We start from the raw sequence: 25,099 nt of genomic DNA, 5'->3' as shown, positions 1-25,099 counted from the left end.
GACAGATCTACGTCCTCCTGGGCTCTGGAGCAACAGTGGAACAGCAGTGCAACAGACCATAATCAATCAGGGGTGACAGTCCGTCGCTGTTTATTATGGCATGCGTTACGTGCGCGTCGTCCACTTCTCACATTCCTTTGACGAATGTGCAGAAACATGCTAGACGACAAACGTGTATGGAACGACATCACTGGTGGCATCAGCTAGTGTTTAAGGACGAATCCAGGTTCTGTTTGTTTAAAAATGAAGACCGCATTTTTGTTCGCCTCAGACAAGGGGAACGATACCACACTGACTGCATTCGCAGAAGACATACAGCGCCAACTCAAGGCGTTATGGTGTGCAGTGCACAGTTGCTGCATAAAAAGTGGTTCAAATGGCTCTGAGCACTATGGGACTTAACATCTGAGGTTATCAGTCCCCTAGAACTCTCAACTACTTAAACTTAACTAACCTAAGGACATCACACACATCCATGCCCGAGGCAGGATTCTAACCTGCGACCGTAGCGGTCGCGCGGTTCCAGAGTGAAGCGTGTAGAACGGCTCGGCCACACTGACCGGCCAGTTGGTGCATACTCAGGGCATTGTGACCTATATGAATAACATTCTGCGGCCCGTAGCCCTACCCTTTCTACACAACACCCCAGACGCCATTTTTCAACAAGGCACTTCACGCCCACATTTTGCTACATGAACACATGCCTTCTTTTGGTAAAAGGATGTCAATATTTTGCACTGGCCCGCAAGATTAGCAGACTTGTCGCCAAATGAAAATGTTTGGGATATCGCGTAACGACAGGTGCACCGCTGTGACCGAATGCCAACCACTACAGATGAACTTTGGAACCAGGTGAATGCAGCATAGGCGGCTGTATCTCAAGACGCCACTTCAGCCTTATGCGCGTGGATCCCGTCATGCATGCGGCATGTTATCAGGACCCATGGCGGACCCTGTGCCTACTAGGCAAAAGGATACGTGCCAAACGGAGGTGAATGAAGCGCCAATCATTTCTGCAGAACATACTGACGTGCGTGTGCTGTGAATATGGGCGTCCTATCTCTAATTGTTCAAGGCATTCTCTTTCTTTCTCTATATGAGTGCATAATTAATGTTGATCATAGCAATGATTAATTACCTTTCTCATAACTGGATTATTCAGGTTAGTTGGGTGGCGACTCTAAATAATTAATTGAAAGTGGAATGAGCTGAGCAGCCTCAGAGTTGCCTTTAAATGTTTCCATTGCCAGTATTTACGGTTATACTACAGAAATCATTTTTCACTCGAATAGTATTGGTGGAATAAGCTTTCGCCGAAAATATATTGACAGCAAGAGTGCCTAATTGATGTCAAGTTCCTGATCATTACCATTTGTACCCATTTCCAGACTTAAATTTCAAATCTCTTCACAGTCTGCCACGGCGTGAAGGCACGTGACTCCGTTGATATTAATCCTGCAGTGAGACGCAGACACGGAGCTCGACGCCTCCGCTAGTGCTGTTCGAGAAGAGTATGCTCTGTGCGGGCACCGCATTTCACCCTGTCCCTTCCCTTCACTTGTAACAACACATTACTTCTGTGCACAGGCACTCTTTACGGTCATACACAGGAAGAGACAGGCAGTTGCCACTGCATAATAGTCTGGAGAAAGCTGCGACAAACCACTTCCCATATGATCTTGTCCAGGATGGCAATGTAAGATTCCTACATTTGACCCAGCGCTCATTTCCATTTTATTAGAGGGTGGTGGATGTAATGTATGAGTGACCCTTGAAAAGCTGAAAATCCCACCTGACATCACTGACTACATTATGAAGCAAAACGTATTTGAGAGGCATAGCAAATGCTATAATGAGCTGTTACGTTTTCCGAATGTACTGCCCAGATTTGCACTGTTTGGTTTCATGATGAGCTATGAACTAACCTGATATTTTACTACAAAGTGTTTAAGTTCTGGCCAGTGAAGTGATGTAGTCTCCCTTGGGCGGAAGAGAAAGTGACGGACCATAATTTCCGGCAGATACATACCGGATCAATTTTTACATTATTGTTCTTCCTACCAAGAGTGTATAGGTAAAAGGCTACTGTCAGATCTTAGAGTTAACGTAGAATATTCACTTATCAGTCCTGACATCGCGGTACGCACCTCAATAGCCTATACTTGTATATTCATCGCGAAAAACTTCTGCAACTCATAATGCCGGGGATTGCACGACTCGTATACGTGGCTGATTATTCATGCCGCTAGGTGTAATTGTTGAAGCCAAATAAGACTCCTAGACTTCGAGATTTTCGTTATCGAATTTGAAATTGATGATTAGTAACGTTCCAGTGTTAAAGACCAGATTACAAGATTTTTTGCAGAAGGGGGGGGGGGGAGTGTGGGGGCGGACTACATCGTGAAATAAGCTCGACAGCCATAACGGCCATACGAAATACTCGTACTGTACCAGTCAAGCCGGTAACGGCATAACAGCCAAAGAAAAATATAAAATCAGCGGTAATCTTGACACAGTGCACATGTTACACTATTTGTGCTGTATGAGTGCTAGTCACGTGTCTCTTGAAAATTGAAATACATATGTCTTACTCGTTAAGGTTGTTACTATTTCACAAACAAATGTAAACCAAGTTTTATGCACATTACGGCACAATTAACCGACGTGTTGCAGTTTTTACATTGCAGCATTATTCTAGATAACAGGATACAGTTCCTCCTCCGGACATCCTGATTTATATTTTGCTGTTCTTTTGCGTCACTTCAGATTCATGGATGATTCCAGTAAAGTGGACATGGCGCAACGTCTCCACAATCCCGTCACATCAGAGTCAGAGCTGCGATTGTCTCCAGTCTCCTGGACATCGATTTGAACATAAATTCTAACCTTCTTTCCTGTTACGAGGAAAAAGTCCTTTGATAAAAACTCATTAAAAAATTACTGACTCAGAGATTTGTATTTTTTTCAGCCTGCAGTACTTTTCTACCTTGTTCTCTTTTCTTCGCAGTTTCGTTGATTTGCTAAGCGTTTATGACATTACGGATCCTACTACACTTTCTGGAAGTGGCGGTCCCCTCAGTCTACTTGAGAGACCTTGGAGGAACTTCGCACATGAGCACGTTACTAGGTGACAACAGCTAGCTGGAGTAAGTGGCAAAGTTTATTCTGCGCAAGAGGAGGATGCAGCTGCGGTTCGGTGGCCCTACCGTGATTCGGCGCTCCCTCACCTCAGGGACCGAACTGCGGAGCAATGCACTTGCTCTGCTGAGACGAGTTGAACTACCCAAGCCAAAATGAGTTCGCGCGCAGTGACCTCCAATCTCGTCACCGCCACTAGACAGTCGTTCTAAGTTTCTTCAGGTCTCACTCTAAACAGCAACGCCTTCCTTTCTGGACGGGATGTGGATGGTGGATAGGGAGGGAGGGGGGGAGGGGAGGCTAGGCCTCAGCCCCGTGTGATCCCTTCTGCAGGCAGTATTCTCACAATCAAGTTCTGTGGTAAACCAGAAGACGTAATAGGATAGTATAGCTAAACTGTATGGAGTAATGGCAATTCTTATCCTAACGTACCAGGCACGAAAGAGTCTGCATGTCTTCTAGACTTCCATACGATCTTTTATATCCAGTACCCATTATAGTGGTATCTTTAACCAAATATATATTGTTTTCCAAGCAGTTGTCAAGCATTTTACCTTTATATTCAGGCCTTCATGCCTGTTTCCAACACGCAACGACGAAGCTATGTCACTTTCCGTCATCACAGCCAACAAGGTGTTTGAATAATTTAAAATGTTACTGTTTTTCTCTGAACGTTATACGTATTACACGCTTCTTGTGGTAAACTACTAATTTGCATTCTGAACGAATACATCGCTCTGCAGTATCGTGTGCACTGGAAAGAGTTTTCAGCAGATATTTGATTATCCGTCTTGATAGCATTAATTTTTCAAACGACCAGTTTCAGTTCGATTTGAGCCATCTTTAGATCTAATTGTATCGATTACAACAGTCAGCAAAATTAGCATTCTACGTCACAAGATAAAATAGTCTACTATCTAACCTGCCACCTAGCATGTGAATTCTGCTTATAGGTGGACAGGGTACTCTTGTAACCGATACAGTCTGATTTGAAGACGGTTCGTGCTGATAAAATAGGTCATTTTAAAAGATAAATTCAGTCAAGATGGTTTGAAAAACATTTGTTTTGCAACCAGTGATTTCTAATTTTCTTCAAGGACATTACGGCCATTTTTGGACAATTTTTCAGCGTAGATTAGAATATACCTGGACTCAAACCCAGGTCTCTTTCCTTCGTATGTAGTGCTCTTAAGAATTTAACAATAAGGATGCGTCCCATGTAAATGTAACTAAAGAGATTTTGGTCCAGAACCTATACCGTGTAGGATAGCTAGTAACTGAGCTGAGTGCGATTAAAAGTATTAGGAAGACACGTGCAAGGAAGAGCTATGGAAAAGTATTATGCCATTTCTGGATATGATGTTTTCGAGGGATTTTGATAACGCTATATACAGCAGAAGAGGAACACATACCACTGCACATGACTTCTTGTCAGACACTCATCAACGGAAAATGCTAATCATAGCAATGGTAAAGAAAATGTTGAGAAAGGTATCCTCCTCGATGCAATAAATTGCGTGTCCAGTTGCTTGATCATTTATATGTTGGATCTTTAGGATACTATGGAACTGGATGAAAAGCTCACAACTGGATCCTTTCCTAAACAGAAAAGAATAAAAGAGTTAAACGGAATGGAGATCTGTAAAACTGGAGAAGCCACAGAACTTTATTCTAGTACACTAATTTTCTTGTTGTATGTGAATGATCTGTAGCCAAAAAGGTAGGTATTCACAGATGACACATGAGGCTTTTTAAAGGAAGAGGAATGTGATTGAAAAGCTGTAGTCTAGAGGGAAGCGTTTAGCATTATATCATGGCTTATAAGAAACAGATTGTCCTTAACTGCAATAAACCTCAGCATTTCCAATACAAAGCTTTAGTGATGAGAAATCTATTCTATGATGATGACTCAGTCAATCAAGTTGCACTTTTGAAATTCTTATGGGGATAAATAAAAAAAATTTCTTGGATCTAGGGTTTTCAGAAAGAGAATGCTGTCTTCGCTACAAAAATAATTTTCACAGTCACTGACAGTGAAATGCTCGGTTTCCAATAGGTACAAGAGGAGTAAGATTAATGTTGAAAATCTGCGTAAATTTCAGTTAAATTCTATGAGTGGTGGTCGATTAGAAAGTAGGGCTGATTCTAGTCCACTACCCAAATTATCATTATAGCTCTAGACAAAAAGCCTCTGAAGTTATTTCTGCGACTGACTGACACTGCGAGGCAAGTCGGAAAACTGTTCACATCTCCACTTCATTACAGTTGACAGCAGTCTCGTTTTTCCCGTCGTGTGTAGAAGAGTCTCACATTCGTGCACATCGCAATTCACGCCTATACGTCTCGTCAACTTTGAAACATTTCTGTTATAAGGAAATTTGCCATTACATCTTTAAGAGGAAAATAGAAAAAAGGAGCCTATAACATTAACTCAAGGACTGAAATCTACCAGATTCTCCACTAAAATTAAAATAAATCAGTACAAGTCTCAATGTACACAAAATTAATTGAAAAGGTCCTATGTACTCAGAAGCTGCGTGTTGGCGAATGAACTACAGTGAAAAGAAACTGTGCAAGCATGCAAATGTGATATTGTTGCCGGCCGCTGTGGCCGAGGGGTTATAGGCCCTTCAGTCTGGAACCGCGCGACCGCTACGGTCGCAGGTTCGAATCCCGCCTCGGGCATAGATGTGTGTGATGTCCTTAGGTTAGTTAAGTTTAAGTAGTTCTTAGTTCTAGGGGACTGATGACCTCATATGTTAAGTCATATAGTGCTCTGAGGCATTTGAACCATATTTGGGATATTTTTTGGTGAAGATATATGCGTGGTAGGTATCGAGACTGCAAAAATAGAAGGAATAAGGGAATCAGAAATGCTCTAAACGCGAAAGGAACTATTGCCCAAATATAAGGATGGTATTAAAACCCCGAATTTAACGTGGTGCGGTCTTGTGACGATAATGGAGAATGATCACTGTGCAAAAGCAACTGTAATCTACATTGCAATACAAAGAAAAAGAGACGAGAACCACATACATTTTGAAAAGGAAGAAGATTCCTTATTGCTCAAAAAAAATTTTAAAGGTTTGTAACTGGAGGCATGGACAGGCATGGGAAAGAATACAAATGATAAGATTTGCTGATAACATTGCTAGCCTCTGTGAACGTTAAGAAGACTTACATCACCTTTTGAATGGAATTATCACGCCACAGCCGAACTCTACAAATTTTCGCTCTGAAATTTAGTAGTGTAAATATGTTGAAACAGACACAGTAAAGAGCGCAAATGAAAAGTATGAAACTTTAGGGACATATGAACTTTATCACACATATGAAAACTGTAGCCGCAAGGTCTTGGGCATCTTGTCACGGTTCGCTCGGCTCCCCCCCCCCCCTCCTTCCTCCTCCCCCCCCCCTCACGGAGGTCCGAGTCCTCCCTCGGGCATGGGTGTGTGTTTCCCTTAGCGTAATTATTTAGTTTAAGTTAGGTTAAGTTGTGTGAATCCTCAGCAGTTTGGTCCCATAAAATCTCACCACAAATTTGCAAAAAAACTACTGTAAGCATGCATGTAATCTCTAAATGAACAAATGTCATCGACGTAAGTGATTAGTATAATCCATTGTACATGGGTCCTCGATCTCACCTATTGAACTCAATTTCTGCTTATTTCGGTCGCTCTCTTTGTTAGCCCGCTGGATTCTGAATTCCGCCAGCTTCGATGTGATTTTAATTCAGTTGGGCGTTCAGTTTGAATTATTCCCTGGAGAATAAATGTTTCATCAGATACCGGGAATAATGAAAGGTTTGGGAGTCATATAAAAGTATTATGTTCACAGAGAACGTTTTTGTTTTTCCGTCATAAGAACCGATTTGTCGTTGTCATGACCAAATGTAAGTATATGTGTCAATTACTCTGAAATTTTGTTGATAAATTTATTTTTTATTTTGTTTAAAATACCTCTCTTTACCTTACAAGATTAATAAGTGTAGAATAATTAAATACAGAGGCTTTTCTTGTCGCCCGCGTAATTTTTAATTGTCATTTAATGTGCAGCTATATTTCGTCTTTACATGCCAACAGAACCTGCAATCAATTTTACATAACAAGTCCAGTTATAAATTACATATTTTTTTCCAGAAAGATACAATTTCACGGTCAATTTATAGATTACCAAAAGAACTGCCTTTCAAGCTAACTGTGGGAAGTAAATATTTTAAAGTTGTTACTGAAATTGTTTAATAATTTACGTAAGAGCGTCAATAGTAGAATAAAAGAAACAACATTTCATTAAAAGATGCTCCAGTTCTTTTTAACGTTGCCGTCATTGCTAATTATTTCAATACGATTTAAAGAAAACTAATGTTTTCATTTCAGTTACTTTATGCAACTTCAGTTCATTTAAATAGTGGCGGTGACGTTAAATTGGCGATCTGAGATAAGGGATACCAATAAAAAGAAGGAATATAATTTTGTGTTGTATATTTAGATCGTAAAATTTCATGTTTTGGAATTGTATTACATATTTTGTTTCAAGTATCCAAACCTCTTTGAGACAATAACATCCAGCAAAGCATAAAAAGGTGAAGGAAGAGAGAAAAATCGGCACAAAGAATTCAAGAAATAACGCTAAAATAGATTCCAAACTCCAGGTAAGGAAACCCATGTTAAGAGATAATAATCTTTGTGCTTGGAAAATAGGATTGCCAAAGTAGATGTTCGTGGACACTTTTCCTTTTAGGTAAAGCAAACAGAAATGCGTGTGAAGTTTCATTTTGTAGGAATGTTAATTGAAAGTTAACCCGCCGCAAAGTAGCTAACGCGAAAGCAATGTCGAGACGCTGCTAGGTGGGCCTTATTTTTTTTTAGAGTATTAGTGAATCAGGAAATAATTTTTTGTGTAACAGAGGTTGTTGTAGGAAAAGTGAATATGTCAGTTTCAATAATTTATTCGAGAAACCAATCGAAATGGGTGAAGTCGGTAAAGTTCCGATGATTGTAGAAGAGAATGATACGCAAAATCGGGAATCAAAAGACGGTCAGCAGACTCCTGATCAAGAAATCGAAGGAGCCATTTCCGCAGTGAGTAATGTAGATTTACCGAGGGAATCCGAGGAAGACATTGCCTTACCATGTCCGTGTCAGGTCCATTTGTGAGCTATGTAAAGGACTAGCACAATGATACAGAAAAATTTTATCCATATTGCTGAGGAACAGGAACCAATTGTAAAAATTAATATTCGTATTCAAAATCAGATGGATGAATATTGTAATCAGTTTGTTAATGAGTGATCTTTACTAATTAGTAAACGTATCGCGGAGAAGAGGAGTGAAGATATTATGCGTTTAGCAGAAGAGCAATCCTATCAACTTACTAGGCTGAATGCTAGTCTAGAAACAGTGACAAATAAGTTAGAAAATTTCGAAGTTGTGTGTAAAGGTTTACAAGAATCAATAATGCAACAGAAATCCGATGTAAAAGAACTGAAAGACAACCAGTCTGAGTTACAAAATGCTGTACAACAGATACCTTCCCAAAGTAGCCAGATGAACGATAAGTTTGTCACCTGGTTACAGGACAAAGGTGAATAAACTTATGGAGTGTCTAACTGCTCAAATGGCATTAACATGGACTTTGTTAACTGCTTGCATAGAAAAGATGCCCATGTTAATGATACGTTAAAAAACGAAAAGCGTACAGTAATACAAAACTCAAGCGCAGATGTTATGACCAATCCCAAAGAAGATAACCATGAAGTCAAAACAGAATTAGTTCAAATTAAAACAACGCTAACATGTGAACTTCCGAGATGGCAGCAAGGTGTGGAAGCTCACGTAAATAAGTTACAGTAGGAGCTATCTGCTGCAAGCAACAATGTAGGCGAGCTTATAACAGTAAGAGTCAGCAGCAACAATGAAAACATCGCTTCACCGCAACCTGAAATGCTGAATCGGCCAGTAAAGCATGATCCAAACCCGTATACAGACTACTCGCAGGGTGACGTGGGGCCGGCGAATGCTTTACCTACAATATTGATGCAAGAAAGTCTTCTAAAGCATCGTCGATTTCACGTGTACATACCAGATAAGAAAGGAGGACCTCATCCAGTAATTTTCGTAAAGAGTTTCCGACGGGTGCTGGCGAGATCATGGACAAACACTCAGATGATACAATATTTGGTTTCACATTTTCAGTGTGTTGGGGCCCTCTGAGCAACGGAAACAATAGATTGTTGGTCTTCAGACAAGAACGTGCCTCGCTTCTGGGTCTTACCATTGATGCGGATGAAAGAACAAGAACGATCACTCTCATCGAAACATGCCGCCGTTCTGCAGAACTTCCATGATACATTCCAAATAGTGGAAGGCAGAAAGGTAGTTTCCCTGTTAAGGAACAAAGATATAATCCTTTCTTCTCATCGCAACGCAGAAAGACATTTTACGTCGTTACGAAGAAGGTTTTCTAATAAGGTTCATGTTTGCGAGATGTATTACTCATAGATATTCCTTTGTATTCAGAATGAGTACGTTGAAAGGATCAGTATGCAAGATACTTCCTCATCAAGCAGTGAAAACGGAAAGACTGATCATTAGAAAATGGAGATTTGCATTTGATGCTTCGTCACGAGATAATGATTCACCGTTACTTAATGACACACTAAATTCAGGACTGAATTTGTTGCTTGAAATACTATCTACTTTCATTCGTTTCAGTATATATCAAAAGGTCATTGTTGGTGATGGCACTCAAGCATTCTTATCTCCCTGAATGGAAGGGATAGAGATTTAACGCGATTTTTCTGGTTTCGCATAAGGAGAGAGAAGATGCAATTGAGCAAACTAGAAATGACGTCGTCATTTATAGATTTGCTCGTTTACCTTTTGGCCTCACATGCAGTCCTGTTCTCCTATCCGCAGTGCTGTGTGATTTGGCCACAAGGTTTAAAGGTACTTATGCTATTGCGGCAGAACTTATAGATAAAAGCAGTTTCATGAATGACTTAGACCCCAGCAGCGAGAACGACACTACAGTCACATCCGTATACTACCAGGTGACAAGTCTGTTGCAAAAAATAAAACTTCTAATTGCAAAATCGACTGCAAATTGTAACATACTAAAGGGCATATGAAAATGGAAGGGCGATCACTTAAAGAAAATACCACAGTCCTAGGCTCGACTGCGACACGGAATCAGATTCAGTCCTCTTCGGTCACAGTCTCCTTACCAATAAGTTACAAGATGGACTCGCAGTAAACGTCATTTACTCCTCACTACAGCGAAATTTTATTATGCTCCTTTTTTACTGATAACCATAACAGGTAAAAATGGTTCAAATGGCTCTGAGCACTATGGGACTCAATTGCTGTGGTCATCAGTCCCCTAGAACTTAGAACTACGTAAACCTAACTAACCTAAGGCCATCACACACACCCATGCCCGAGGCAGGATTCGAACCTGCGACCGTAGCAGCAGCGCGGCTCCGGACTGGAGCGCCTAGAACCGCACGGCCACCGCGTCCGGCCATAACAGGTAAAATACTCTTTCAAGATACATGCTCAAAACGCATACATTTGGACGAGATCTTGCCTCCAGATGGAAGTTTTGGACATCATAACTCACTCACCTGCAGTTATTCAGAGTACCTAGACGGATAGACTTGCACAGAGCAAAATCTCAAACTTCAGAAATTCAAGTTTTTTGTGATGCCTCACACAGGGCATACGGAACAGTGCTGTACATTCTAAAATCCGACACCAGAAATAAATTTTCCCTTTTGGTTGTGAGTAAAAACAGAGTTCCTCCTATCAAAAGGGTAACGCTTCCGCGGCTTGAATTACTAGCTGCCCTTCTGGCTTCACAACTTCTGAGATATATTTGTGCCAGGCTTCTGGATTTTACATCGAAAACACAGTGATGTGGAGTGATTCCATGGTGGAACCTGGCTGGATACGAAGCGATCGACATATAGATTGAACAGTAGGGGCAATGGACTACATTCCAATCTTGACATTTTTAATCCTGACGCTTGGTTCTTGGTATTGCAATCTTATTGCTCCCTCTTGGTTCCTGTACAGATTGTATATCATCCATATTTCCCTATAGCTCGCTCCTGTTTTTCTCGGAATTTGAAACAACTTTCAGTATTTTATTTTGTCGATCGCTTTTTTTAGGTCGACGATTGTTATGAGCGTGCTTTGACTTTTCTTCAACCCTGCTTCCATAAAAACATACAAAACAAGCGATTGAAAGCTGATGTTAGCCGTTCCCTATTATTTTCTCACGTAACTCACTTAGCGATCAGACATTCCTTCCGTGGTTGGCGGGGGGGGGGGGGGGGGAGGATTCGCCTCAACGCCTGCACCCCTTCCACCCCTCCCAGCCCCGCTTCACCAGCCTCACTGTTTCTTCCAGAGAGTAATTCATTTTAAAATATGTCTGAAACTAGCTCAGAGCTTTCCTTTCTCCTGTCCACAACCACGATAATTGGCTCCTCGCAAAAAACCATGTGTTTGTCAACTTTGGTTGAAATTGCACGCACATGCGCATATACTACGTTCAGCGGTACCTCGTTTATCCAACTCTCATTAATCCGGACGTTATTAGCCGGAGTCTCCCGTTAATCAGGATGGATTTTTTTTTCTAAGTCCAGTTACTGTAAAATACTCGTTATTCTGGAAGTAATAACGACAACAGTCGATGAAAATAGTAATTGAACTTCAGTGCAGACCACTGCCAAACACAGATTCTGGCACGATGTCAGTGTTGTACAGTAATGTACAGTTCCCTCTTGTAGCGAGTCTAAGATGGCATGAACGAGAAATAAATTTGTGGTATTCATAGAGATAAAGGTGCTCAGCGTAGGATGGAGGTGAATAAATACTGGAAAACATTACTGCTAAATTTTGTGTTGGGACTTCAGCGGTGTCAGGCTGGAAGAATGATCTATGACTAGCTATTTGTTAAGTCAACTGATGCAACTTGCACACCGAATGTCGACCCTTCGGAGTTCCTTGAACCATTTCTAAACATTCTGCGATGATCAGAGATAGGTACTAATGACGTAAACCACAGACTGACATGACAGTGGACTATTTCTAAGAGATTATTACCATACTTCATTCGTCTGCAGTCAACGACAATAGTGATGACGGATTAAGTGACGAAGTTGGCGGTCCGTCTGAAGACATCGTGATACATAGAGAAGTAATAAGGCAGTGGGATAATTTTGTTTTTATTGTGGTCTTCAGTCCAAAGACTGGTCTGATGCAGCTCTTCATGCTACTCTATCCTGTGCACGCCTCGTCATCTCCGAGTAGCTACTGCACCCAATATCCTTCTGAATCTGCCTAGTGTATTCATCTCTTGGTCTCCCTCTACGATTTCTACCCTCCACACTTCCATCCAATGCTAAATTGATGATTCGTTGATGCCTCAAAACAAATGTTTCAAATGGCTCTGAGCACTATTGGACTTAACATCGGAGGTCATCAGTCCCCTAGAACTTAGAACTGCTTAAACCTAACTAACCTAAGGACATCACACACATCCATGCCCGAGGCAGGATTCGAACCTGTGACCGTAGCAGCCGCGCGGTTCCGGACTGAAGTGCCTAGAACCGCACGGCCACCGCGGCCAGCTGCCTCAGAACGTGGCCTACCAGCAGATCCCTTTTTCTATTCAAGTTGTGCCACAAATTCCTCTTCTCCGCAATACTATTCAGTACCTCCTCATTAGTTAACGTGATTTACCCATTTAATGTTCAGCATTCTTCTGTTGCACCACATTTCAAAAGCTTCTATTCTCTTGTTGTCTGTATTGTTTATCGGCCTTGTTTCACTTCCATACATGGCTACACTCCATACATATACTTTCACAAAAGACTTCCTGACACTTAAATCTATACTTATGTTAATATATTTCTCTTCTTCAGAAACGCTTTCCTAGTCATCGCAAGTCTATATTTTATATTCTCTCTACTTCGACCGTCATCAGTTATTTTGCCATCCAAATAGTAAAACTCATGTACTGGTTTAAGTGTCTCATTTACTAATGTAATTCTCTGAGCATCACCTGATTTAATTCGACAGCATTCCATTACCCTCGTTTTGCATTTGTCGATGTTCGTCTTACATCCTCCTTACAAAATACTGTCCTTTCCATGCAACTGTTCCTTTGCTGTCTCTGAGAAAATAACAATGTCATCGGCAACCCTCAAGGTTTTTTATTTCTTCTCCCTGGATTTTAATTCCTATTCCAAAATTTTTTTTTGTTTCCTTCATTGCTTCCTCAGTACACAGACTGTACAACATCGGCGGCAGACTACAACCCTGTCTCACTCCCGTCTCAACCACTGCTTTCCTTTCGTGCCCCTCGACTCTTATAACTGGTATCTGGTTTCTGCACAGATTCTAAATATCTTTTCACTCTTTGTACTTTACCCTTGCCACTTTCAGAATTTGAAAGAGAATATTCCAGTCAACATTATCAAAAGTTTTCTCTAAGTCTACAAATGCTATAAACATAGGTTTACTTTTCCTTAACGTTTCTTCTAAGATAAATACGACTGTATTGACTCGCTCGTTCTTAACATTTCTACGGAATCCGAACTGTTCTTCCCCGAGGTCGGCTTCCACCAGTTTTTCCACTCGTCTCTAAAAAATTCGTGTTAGTATTTTGCAACAGTGACTTGTTGAACTGTTAGTCTAATTTTCAACCTGTCAGCGTCTTCTTTCTTTGGAGCTGTAATTATTATATTATTTCCCTTCTTAGCTTAACACTGGTTTTTCATCTGAGCTCTTGATACTCATACAGGTCTCTTTAATTTTCGTGTAGGTGACATCTATCTTACCTCAAGTGATATATGCTTTTACATCCTTACATTTGTCCTCTAACCCTTCCCGCTTAGCCATTTTGCACATCCTGTCGATCTCATTTTTGGGACGTTCATATTCATTTTCGCCTGCTTCATTTACTGCCTTTTTATATATTCTGCTTTCATCAATTACAGTCAATATCTCCGATGTTACCCAAAGGTTTGTACTACCCGTCGTCTTTTTACTACTTGATACTGTGCTGCCTTCACTATTTCATCCCTCAAAGCACCCCATTCTTCTTTTGCTGTATTCTTTTCCCCTTCTCTTTTCAGTCTCGATAATGCTCCCTCTGAAACTCTTTACAACCTCTGGTTCGTTCAGTACCATCTACTTAAATTCCTACCTTTTTACGGTTTCTTCAGTTTTAATCTACAGTTCATAACCAATAAATTGTGGTCAGAGCCCACATCTGCACCTGGAAATGTCATACAATCTCTGTCTTACTATTACATAATCAGTCTGAAAGACTCCGTTGTCTCCAGGTCTCCTCCACAAATAATAACTTCTTTCATGATTCTTAAACAAAGTTTTAGCGATGATTAAGTTATGCTCTGTGGAAAATTCTACCAGACAGCTTCCTCTTTCATTCCTTATCCCCAGTCCATATTCACCTACTACTTTTCCTTCTCTTGCTTTTCCTACCGTCGAATTCCAGTCCCCCAGGGCCACTAAAGTTTCGTCTCCCTTAGCTATCTGAATAACGACTTTTATCTCATCATATATTTCTTCAATCTCTTCATCATCTGCAGAGCCAGTTGGCAAATAAACTTGTATTACAGTGGTAGGCGTGGGCTTTGTGTCTGTCTTGGCTACAATAATGCGTTCACTATGCTGTTCGTAGTAGCCTTTATTCATTATTTAACCTGATCCTGCATTACTCCTATTTGATTTAGTATTTATAGCCCTGTATTCATCTGATCAGAAGACCTATTCCTTCTTCCATCGAACTTCACTAATTTCTAACTTCAGCTTGTCCATTTACCTTATTAAATTTCCTAACCTACCTTCCCCATTACGGGATCCCCATTATGGGATCTACGCTCAGATCCGTAGAACGCTAGCTTTGTTTCTCCTGATAACGACGTCCTCCTGAGTAGTCCCCGCCCGGAGATACGAATGGGGGACTATTTTACCTCCGGAATATTTTACCGAAGGAGGCGCCATCATCATTGAACCTTACAGTAAATCTGCATGAACCTAAGAAAAATTATGGCTGTAGTTTCCCCTTCTTTCGGCCGTTAGAGTACCAGCACAGCGATGCTGTTTTGGTTGATGTTACAAGGCCACTTCACTCAATCATCTACCTGTGGCTCCTGCAACTACTGAAAAGGCTGCTGCCCCTCTTCAACGATGGTTTATTCATAGGGCCAAAAGGAAACAATTTCCCGGAAACTAAGGAGATAATCTGTGTGTTTACGTGAAAATTACTACAGTGTGTAAGTTTATGGCAGTTAACCAACGGAATTGTAATTTATTTTGTGAATTACCGGATTATTAAAATTTTGAATAATCCGGTTGGCATATGGTACCATTTAATCCAGTTATTCGAGATTCCACCGTACTTATACGATCCCCCCCACCATCAACTTAACGATTCGCAAATATTTAGGAAACGTTCACGCGCTTTCACATCTACATTTATATCACACTCCACAGGCCACCTAATGGTGCATGTCAAAGGGCACTTCTGGTACCACTAACTGTTCCCACTTTTCGTTGTTCCACTCGCTAATAGCTCGTGGGAACAATGACTGTCGGTAAGCGCCTGTATTAGCTCTAATTTCTCGAATTTTCTCTTCGTGATCATTTTTCGAAAAGCATATGGGAGGGAGTAATATGATTTCCATCTCCTCCCGGAAAGTACTTTCTCGAAATTTCAATAGTAAATCTTCACGCGATGCACGATGCCTTTCTTTTAATGTCTGACACTGGAGTTTGTTACGCATCTCTGTAACGCTCTCGCCCCGATTAAACGATCACGAGACGAAGCCTGCCGCTCTTCGTTGGGTCTTCTCCATCTCTGTCAGTACCACTCGGTAAGGATCCCACATAGGGGAACATTACTCAAGAATTCGGTCGAACAAGCGCCTTGTACGTCGCTTCCTTCGTGGATGAGACACGTTCCCTTAAGATTCCTCCCATGGATCTCAGTATGGTATTGCTGTGCTTTAAGTGGTTATTCCACTTAATGCCGCTCTGAATAGTTACTCCTAGATATTTTACGACATGTAGTGTTTCCAGCAGTTTCTCATCAATAGCGTAGTTGTACAGTAGCGACTTTCTTTTCCTTTGTATGAGGAACGTGTTACGTTTATTTACGTTCAGAGTCACATGCAGGTCCTGCACCACTGATCATCAGCCCTCTGCGGGTCACTCTGCAAATAGACACTGTCTCCTGGCACTGCTACATTCTGACAAACAACCGTATCATTTGCGAACAGTCTTAAAGAGCTTTCGACGCATTCTACCACATCATCTACATACACTGTAAACAGTAAAGATTCTATCACACTTCCTTGGGGTGCTCCGGAAATTGGATTTTCGTCTGTCGATAATGTTCCGTTAAGAGAGGTGTATTGAGTGACATGTGCTAGGATGTCTTGTCTTGAATACAGTTGCAAACCCAGTCTGACACTCGAGAAGCTAGTAATTTTTTTTTCACTAAACGGCATTGCGGAACGGTGTCAGATCCTTCCTGAAATCAATGAACGCTGCATCTACCTGGAAGCCGTTATCTACAGCACTATGGATCTTAAGGGGGAACAGAGCGAGCTGAGTTTCGCTAGACCTCTGTTTGCGGAATTTATGTTGGCGTTTATAGAGGGGATTACTTTTTGGTTTTCCAAAAACGTCATAAACCTTGAGCATAAAACATATACCATAATTCTACAACAGACTGACGTCAGCGGTATAGGCCTATAATTATGCGCACCTGTTCTACGACCGTTCTTGAAAACAGAAATGATCTAAACTTTTTTCCGGTCGTTAGGTACCCTTCGTTGCCTCAGCGCTCAATGATGAACTGCTGCTAGTAGGGGAGGACGTTCTTTCTCATAATATTTGTAGAAACTTATAGGTATCTCGTCTGGTCCTGGTGCCTTTCCACTATAGTGCAATTTTAGCTCCTTTTCTACGATCGGTTATCTCAATAGCTGCCATTTCGTTAGTACAGTGCTTGAAATGAGAGACCGTATTACTATCTTTCGCAATGAAACGATTTTGCAACACAGAATTCAGTATTTTGGCATTCTCCCTGTCATCTTCTGTTTCGGTGCCAATATGGTCTCTGAGCAAATGAGTGATTTCAAACCCCTCACTGTTTTTTCTTAAGTCAAAAACCTCTAAGCGTTTTTACTCAGATTGGTTGACTAAATTTTACTTTTGAGGCCATTGAATGCCTCACATTTATTTTTGTTTCATTCAGATTTTGTTTTTCATATAGGTTTTCACTTCTCTTGAGCCAGATCGGATAACGTTGGACGTAGACAGTTGGGGTAATCTGATTCCATCCCTTGAATGAGAGGGTTGGTACCAGAAAGGGCATTCAGTCACCGTCAGCCATTAAGTCTCCAAATTAAATAATTATCATGGAATATCGATGATCCACGACATAGAGACCACAAAGAAGAATGTTCGTTGACACATATACAGACACACATGTGTCCATTTGTACAATTTATAACCTTCTGTATTGCTCAAAAGATATTTTTATGACTTAATTGTCTTATGAAACTGGTTTTGGAACATTGTTTTGTGATCTTCCGTAGTTAAGTATTATGAGGCTTGGATTTGTAGGCATTCACCCTAAACATGAACGTAACATGTTCCCACGGTATTCCGTACGCCTGCGAAGGCAAACGTTAGCAATATATTCCAAATCACCGGGCATAACAACGGGAATTTTCCGGGGTTCATACCTCGGGCTCTATTGGCGATAGAAGGGTAGGGTCAGGTGTTTTGGCTAGCCCTTAGGCTAGAGATCATATATAAGTGCAACGGAAGGATCGTCTTACACTAATTATCTTACAGTACAGCATGAAAGTTTGCATATTGCATACTTCCTCCAGCTTAAGAAAATGGAGCAAATCGTTTGATTCTTCTAGCATCATGTCGTCTACGGTGCGCCGTAAGGGGCTTATGGAGGCACCAGTTAGTTCATGCGTGGTACCACAGAAAACCTGCCGTCAGCAGGGTATGTCTAACTAACGAAATAGCAAAAATTTTAATTGTATTTTCTCAAAGCGTTTATCTAGAAGTGCATCCTTCTGTTCCCAAAAATCTTTATCCGTTATCGAGAAACACCTCAAAAACATGATTTTTGGGAACTATAACTGAGCCGCAGATTGTACGAGGTGAAGTTTTCCTTGATATCTTCATCCGTTTCCGAGATACAGAGTTTAAAATTATCTTACTTGTACAGGCAAAATCCCATGTGTGGCGAAAACGTGTTTTACAAAAGTGCATGAAGAAATATGCTGTAAAGTGTCTCCATTTACATTAGAAGGGTTCTGGGAACTCCATATGGTAGTACTGAAGCACATGCGAAACTTCTGTGCTCGTAAAATCTGCTGTGAAGTGTAAAATTTGTTTAGCATTATTTAAATTCGACGTGAGTAAACTATCAAAATATTACCGACTCACAAAGTTATTTTCGTATGAGTAACATGCCCTGCTGTAGCAGTGAACAGACGGGAACCAACGGATTAGTGCACCTGTCGGAGTACAAAAAAGGCGAATATTCTACTGTTTAAAAGACTGTCTGGAAAGTAGGGCACTAGCTGCCTCATTCTACGTTCATTACCACATTCCCAAAAATTTTGGCATGCGAACATACTAGACAGTGTTTGTGTTACAGAAAGTGTGAAGCAGAGAACAGCAGTTTGAGGGAAAGAGAGGGACACAGTAGGAGTGGAACATAGTCGACAGTGAAAGAATAGCGCTAGGGACAGAGTGACAAAGAGGAAGAGATAGGGACAGTCAAAAGAGACCGCAGCAGTGGGAAGGAATTAAGAGGCTGTAGGAGTAAGAGAGCGCAAGAGGGAGACAGTGATAGTGAGACAGACACGAAGAGGAGATGACAATGAATTAGGCTGAATTAATGAGTGGAGGGGTACAGCTAAGGGCTAGTGGGTGTCAGCGAGTTACAGTGAGTGGAGCATCTGCGAGTGAGAGGTGATCTTCATGTTAAAAAGAGCGTGAATACGTTCGCATGCCAAAATTTTTGGCAATTGATAGCCCATTTCCAGCCAGAGTCTTTCAAACAGGAGCATATTCACCGTTTTTGTGCTCCTATAGGATAATTTTTCCGCTGGTTCGACTATTCATTTTGGCGGCGGATCCGCTGTGTGGATGAGTACCTTGACGATGCCGATGACGATGTACTCGAGCCCCGGCCGGTCGGAGTAGTAGTGCAGCACGAGCGCGCCGTCCTCGGGCCGCTCCGTGCAGCGGAACGACGGCGCCCTCATGCCCGGGTACAGCGTGCCCAGGTGGTCGTGCAGCGCGTCCAGGTTCTGCCGGCAAGCGGGAGGCGTCACTCCAAACGTCTCTGACTCGCAGTACGTAATTATACGTGTGTGGTAACAGCGCCTGCCTCCTCTCCCAGTGAGTCCGCATTTCTAGAAGTTCTTTTTGCTAATGTATGTACGTCAGTTTCAGGTACGACAATGGTTGGAAGACACAGCAACGATTGAACAGCAAGCTTTATCTGATCTAGTAAAACAGCAGATTTTATCTTTAGCAACGCAAGTACGACAAACGGAATTGAATAAAAACGAACCTGGCTTGGGTGAGGAGAGCCTTAGTTTTTTTTTTCATCGGCTACTGCCTTTATCCCACATTGTGCGCCAGGTCGCCAGGGTTATGTACAGATTTGGCATGGTTAATTTTCAGAGGTGGCTGGATGCCCTTCAGGCCAGCCAGCCCATACCCCCTGGGACGGAAATAGTGCACCCCACCTGTCTGCGTCTAGTGTAAATCGAGAAATAGTGTGAATGTGTTTCAGATGTCTGCGAGTCGTGTAACTGAGGCGGGACGTGCGGACCAGCCCGGTATTCACCTAGTAGGATGTGGAAAGCCGCCTGAAAACCACATCCAGGCTGGCCGGCACACCGGCCGTCGTCGTTAATCCGCCAGGGGATTGGATCTGGGGCCGGCGCACCTACCCGAGTCCAGTAATCAGCGCGTTAGCGCTCTTGGCTATCCTGGCGGCCTGAGGAGAGCCTTAGTACAGCTGCTTATATCTATGTTGGTCCCTGCACGCAGCTGCTCACATGTATCGAGAGGAAGTTGGCTGAAAATACGACAATTACATGAAAAGTAGTATCAGTCATGATGCCTGATGAAGCCTGACATCACCAGGAAAGGAGACACTGGTGTTAATGTAATATACTAAAATTAAAGTAAAAAAATAGCAATGGTTATAATATGTACTCGTTGTTGATAAAAAAAATTAAACCAGCCCTACTACACTAGTAATAGGTTCCCATTCCAAGAATGACTGAACTGTATCACCAGTTTTACAAATGCATATAATGGATGAATGATACAATTTTACTTTATATACATATATATATATATATATATATATATATATAAACTATTGCTGTCTAGACAACAACTTAAATTCGACAATTAAAATCTATTGACTGGTTTCAGTTGTGTATAACAACTATCTTACTATCTTCAGATCATCCAAACGGTAAATGCAAGTATTTGTGCATTGAACCGTATCAGTACTGAAGGTAACAGCTTACTTGTCTAGTTGGGCTGGTTTCATTTTATTTCTGTCAACAATGAGTACAAACAGGGTAACAACGGCTATTTTATATGTTACATCGGATTACTCTTATGCCAACCAGAGTTTGGAACAGTTTTTGATTCTGGTTGCCATTGCATAAGCTTCCTTATTGTATTACCTGCTTTACAAATGCATGTTATGAATCATTGATGCAATTTTTCGTAAGCAACTGCCCCTCCCCCCCTCCCACGCCCCCGTCCAGCCATCTTCACCTGCCTCTCGCAAGATTATGGTTTACGATCTGGCTCACCCTTGGTGATGCTTTTAACATCAATATCGTCAATGTGGTTTTAGTTCAGTTGTTTTGAACATGCATGCATGTTTTTCGATGACATTCGCTATTCACACTGTTCAATGCATATTTAATTATATCTACGCTCTGAACTATCTGAAGATGGTCGTTACACACAACCAAAACTAGCCATCATGTTTTAATTGTGTAATGTAAATTACGGTCTAAGTAGTTAAGATTTTTGTATGTAAGTTTTTAAAAGTTTGTGTAGTATTATGTGTGGATTGCCAGGAGCGTGATAATTCCAATAAAACATGTCATTACACATTAAAGTTTAATACCTCCACACTGCTAACGTCTTCAGAAAAACACTCACATAGCATTTCAAACGTTAGCCCGTCTGCCATGCCCCACAGCAATTTTATTCGTAAAACTCACAAGTTAAATAGTAACAGAAACGTATTAAGTTTTAGGGTAGAATCCAAGTATTCTCTGTCTTCTTTAGTCGACCTGGCTTACATGAGAAGTGAAACCCACCATGCTTCCGCTAGCAGTGAAGTTTCTCAAACCTCCCTCGTTAGTGACAGAGAATCTCAGACACATGGCACTTTCTACTACGTCATCACTTCTCGAGCAGCGCCAGCCAATCACAGGGCGGCCATCCCACTCCTGATATTACTTTTTAATAATTGATTAGATCAAATCCTGGTTGCCTTGTCTCAGACTCGTCTTTATCGTCAGCTTTCTATATGCAGCATTAAAAATATGATTAAAAGGGTAATTCAAAGAAGCAAGAGAATATTTTAAAAACGTTATACCACTAGACTTTAAGCAACTAGAAGTAGGCGGATTAACAGTTTTCTTTGCCACGGGATTCCATGGACTCCATGTAATTATCGGTACAATCTTCCTAACAACATACTTACTTCGACATTCAATAAACCAGTTTTTATCAAGGCACCACAACCAATATCCATCACGGTAATTACGAGAATTTTAAAAATTAAAAAAAAACTGAAGGTCATTTATTGTTTTTGGAATTTCTAACAGAATTCTAAAAAGTGGTTCCAACTTATTAAGTAATGTCCTTAGTGATGTATGCAATGCATCACTGGCAAAGGGAATTTTTGCAGACAGGTTAAAATAAGCAATTGTCAAACCTATTCATAAGAAACGAGACAATACAGGCGTAAACAGTTATCGCCTAGGTTCCTTACTGATATCATTATCCAAAATATTCGAAAAAGTAATGTACTCAAGAGTAGTCTCATACTTAACTGGAAACAATTTAATTAACATACCACATTTTGGATTTCAGAAGGATTGCGCACGTAAACATGCTGTTTATGCATTCTCTCATCATATAGTACAAGTCTTAAATAATAAAATTCGCTAGTTGGTATTTTTGGCGATATTTTCAAGGCATGTGATTATGTAGACCATTCTGCTCTCTTAGAAACTCAAATTTTATGGAACTGATGGCTCCACACACAGCTGGTCTGAATCATATGTAAGTTTCCGTAAATTTCGAGAAAATATATCATATTCAATTCTGTACAACAAATAGCCACACCAACAATTGATGTAGCACATGAGTAGGAGTCAAACTTTTGGGTGTATGTACTGATCAAAATTTGAACTGGAAGACTGATGTTACTGAGCTTCTGAAACAATTAAGTTCAGCTACTTTTTCTCTTCGTATAAATGTTAATTTTGGAAGCAAACGAATCAATTTCCTGACATATTTTGCATATTTCTACTCCATAATGTCTTATGGAATAATTATCTAGGGTAACTCGTAACTTAGAAAGTATTGATAGCACAACAGCGAGCAGTAAGGTACTTATGTGGTGCTCACTCACGGTCGTCATGTAGGTACCTCTTCAAACAGGTGGGCATTTTAACTGCACCGACACAACACACATACTCGCCAATAAAATTCGTCACGTATAATCCACCATAATTTGTGAGGAACAGTGATGTCTGTACCTACAACACTACAGGGAAAAACGACTTTTATTACTCATTATTGAACATTGCAGTGGCTCAAAAATGAATTCAATAATTCAGCTACAATAGTTTTTGATCATTTGCCCAATAACATAAATGTCTGATAAATACAAAAGCAAGTTATAAATCTGATTTAAAATCATTTCTCTTGGACAACTCCTTCGATTCCACTGAAGAATTCTTATAAAAACTGTTAGTCACAAATAAAACACCTTGTTCTTAATTGTAGATGCATGAGTAGCAGTAAAATAATAATGTGTTCATTAATGTTAACACTAGTCGTGTATACATGTCATACAAACCGACACGTTCCACATGGTTTCGATTAAAGAATAGGGCAAATAATCTACGGCTCAAATGGCTCTGAGCAATATGGAGCTTAACATCTGAGGTCATCAGTCCCCTAGAACTTAGAACAACTTAAACCTGAGGACAGCATACATATCCATGCATGAGGCAGGATTCGAACCTGCGACCGTAGCGGTCGCGCGGTTCCAGACTGAAGCGCCTACAATCGCTCGGCCACAAAGGCCGGCATGATCAATGGAAAATGCAAATAACTAACTACTTAGCTACTGTCTGTCTCGTCTAAACGTTAGTTTTAATTACACCAAGCCTAAGCAAAAAGTCAAAGCTGGAAGGTGAAATAAGTATACAGGGTGTCTCTCCTAGTAGTTGTAAGGCGCATTTTCTGTGGCGTTTCAGCAGATATTTTCAATTTACTATTGGAATTATGTAGATGGACTCATCCCAAAGAAATAGTACTCATCACGTCTTTCACGCGAGCTCAGTCTCTAAGGAAATCTCAGGTTTGTTTTCCTTTACAAACAAAATTATTTTTAACCCGAAATTTTACGTCTATTCGGCAGAGCAGTTTCACAATAGTCTACTGCGATATTTGTCGTAATGGTATGTATTAACAGGGACAATAAAACTCGATGAATAACCAGTACTCCATTAGCGACGCCATTGCCTTGGCTACGGCCAAACTAAGTCGCTATTGGGATACTGTTCATTCTTAGAGTTTTATTATCCTTCTAATACATATCGATAACAGGAATGTCGCACTAGCCTAATGTAGCCGCACTTTAACGAATGGTCACTTAAAATTCAGATTTAAAAGTAAGTTCACTGGTAATGGGAAACAGACCAACACTTTCTATCGACACTGATCGTCACATAAAAGACGTGACGAGCAGTAAAAAATGGTTCAAATGGCTCTGAGCACTATGGGACTTAACTTCTGAGGTCATCAGTCCCCTAGAACTTGTAACTACTTAAACCTAACTAACCTAAGGACATCACACATATCCATGCCCGAGGCAGGATTCGAACCTGCGACCGTAGCGGTCGCGCGGTTCCAGACTGAAGGGCCTAGAACCGTTCGGCCACACCGGCCGGCGACGAATAGTAACTGTTTGTGCTAACTCCAGCCACAAGATGAGAAAACTAATTTGCAAATATCTGCCGAAACATCGGAGAAAATCTGCCTGCTGACTCTTAGCAGAGACGCCCGGTGTACAGGATCTATGCAAAGGGCATGTACTTGAGGACAATATTTCAATAACATAGAAATGGAAGAGGACGTAGATAAAGATGAGATGGGAGACGTAAAACTGAGATAGGAATTTGACAGAACACTGAAGCGCCTAAGTCGAAAGAATACCCCGACAATAGACGCCATTTCATCAGAACTAGTTATAATCTTGGGAGAGTCAGCCATGACAACACTCTTCCGTCTGGTGTGCAAGATGTATGAGACAGGCGAAATACTCTCAGGCATCAAGATGAACGTATTAGAATGAGATTTTCACTCTGCAGCGGAGTGTGCGCTGATATGAAACTTCCTGGCAGATTAAAACTGTGTGCCCGACCGAGACTCGAATTCGGGACCTTTGCCTTTCGCGGGCAAGTGCTCTACCATCTGAGCTACCGACATGAAAGTTTCATATCAGCGCACACTCCGCTACAGAGTGAAAATCTCATTCTGGAAACATTCCCCAGGCTGTGGCTAAGCCATGTCTCCGCAATATCCTTTCTTTCAGG

The 25,099-nt window shown here is 41.1% G+C and overlaps 1 protein-coding gene across 1 annotated transcript in view; it reads right to left on the bottom strand.

Annotated features, from left to right (window-relative positions):
• LOC126095135 (guanylate cyclase soluble subunit beta-1) overlaps positions 1–25,099 on the bottom strand; it is a 237,714-nt gene that overhangs the window by 157,867 nt on the left and 54,748 nt on the right. The window contains exon 5 of the mRNA XM_049909854.1: positions 19,370–19,525. Within this exon, the coding sequence (XP_049765811.1) occupies positions 19,370–19,525 (156 nt within the window). The remainder of the gene's footprint in view (positions 1–19,369; positions 19,526–25,099) is intronic.

The sequence above is a fragment of the Schistocerca cancellata genome, chromosome 8 (assembly GCF_023864275.1).
Source record: "Schistocerca cancellata isolate TAMUIC-IGC-003103 chromosome 8, iqSchCanc2.1, whole genome shotgun sequence".
Lineage (NCBI taxonomy): Eukaryota > Metazoa > Arthropoda > Insecta > Orthoptera > Acrididae > Schistocerca > Schistocerca cancellata.
The sequence above is the reverse complement of the archived record's forward strand: the minus strand, read 5'-3'. Positions and strand labels throughout refer to the sequence as shown.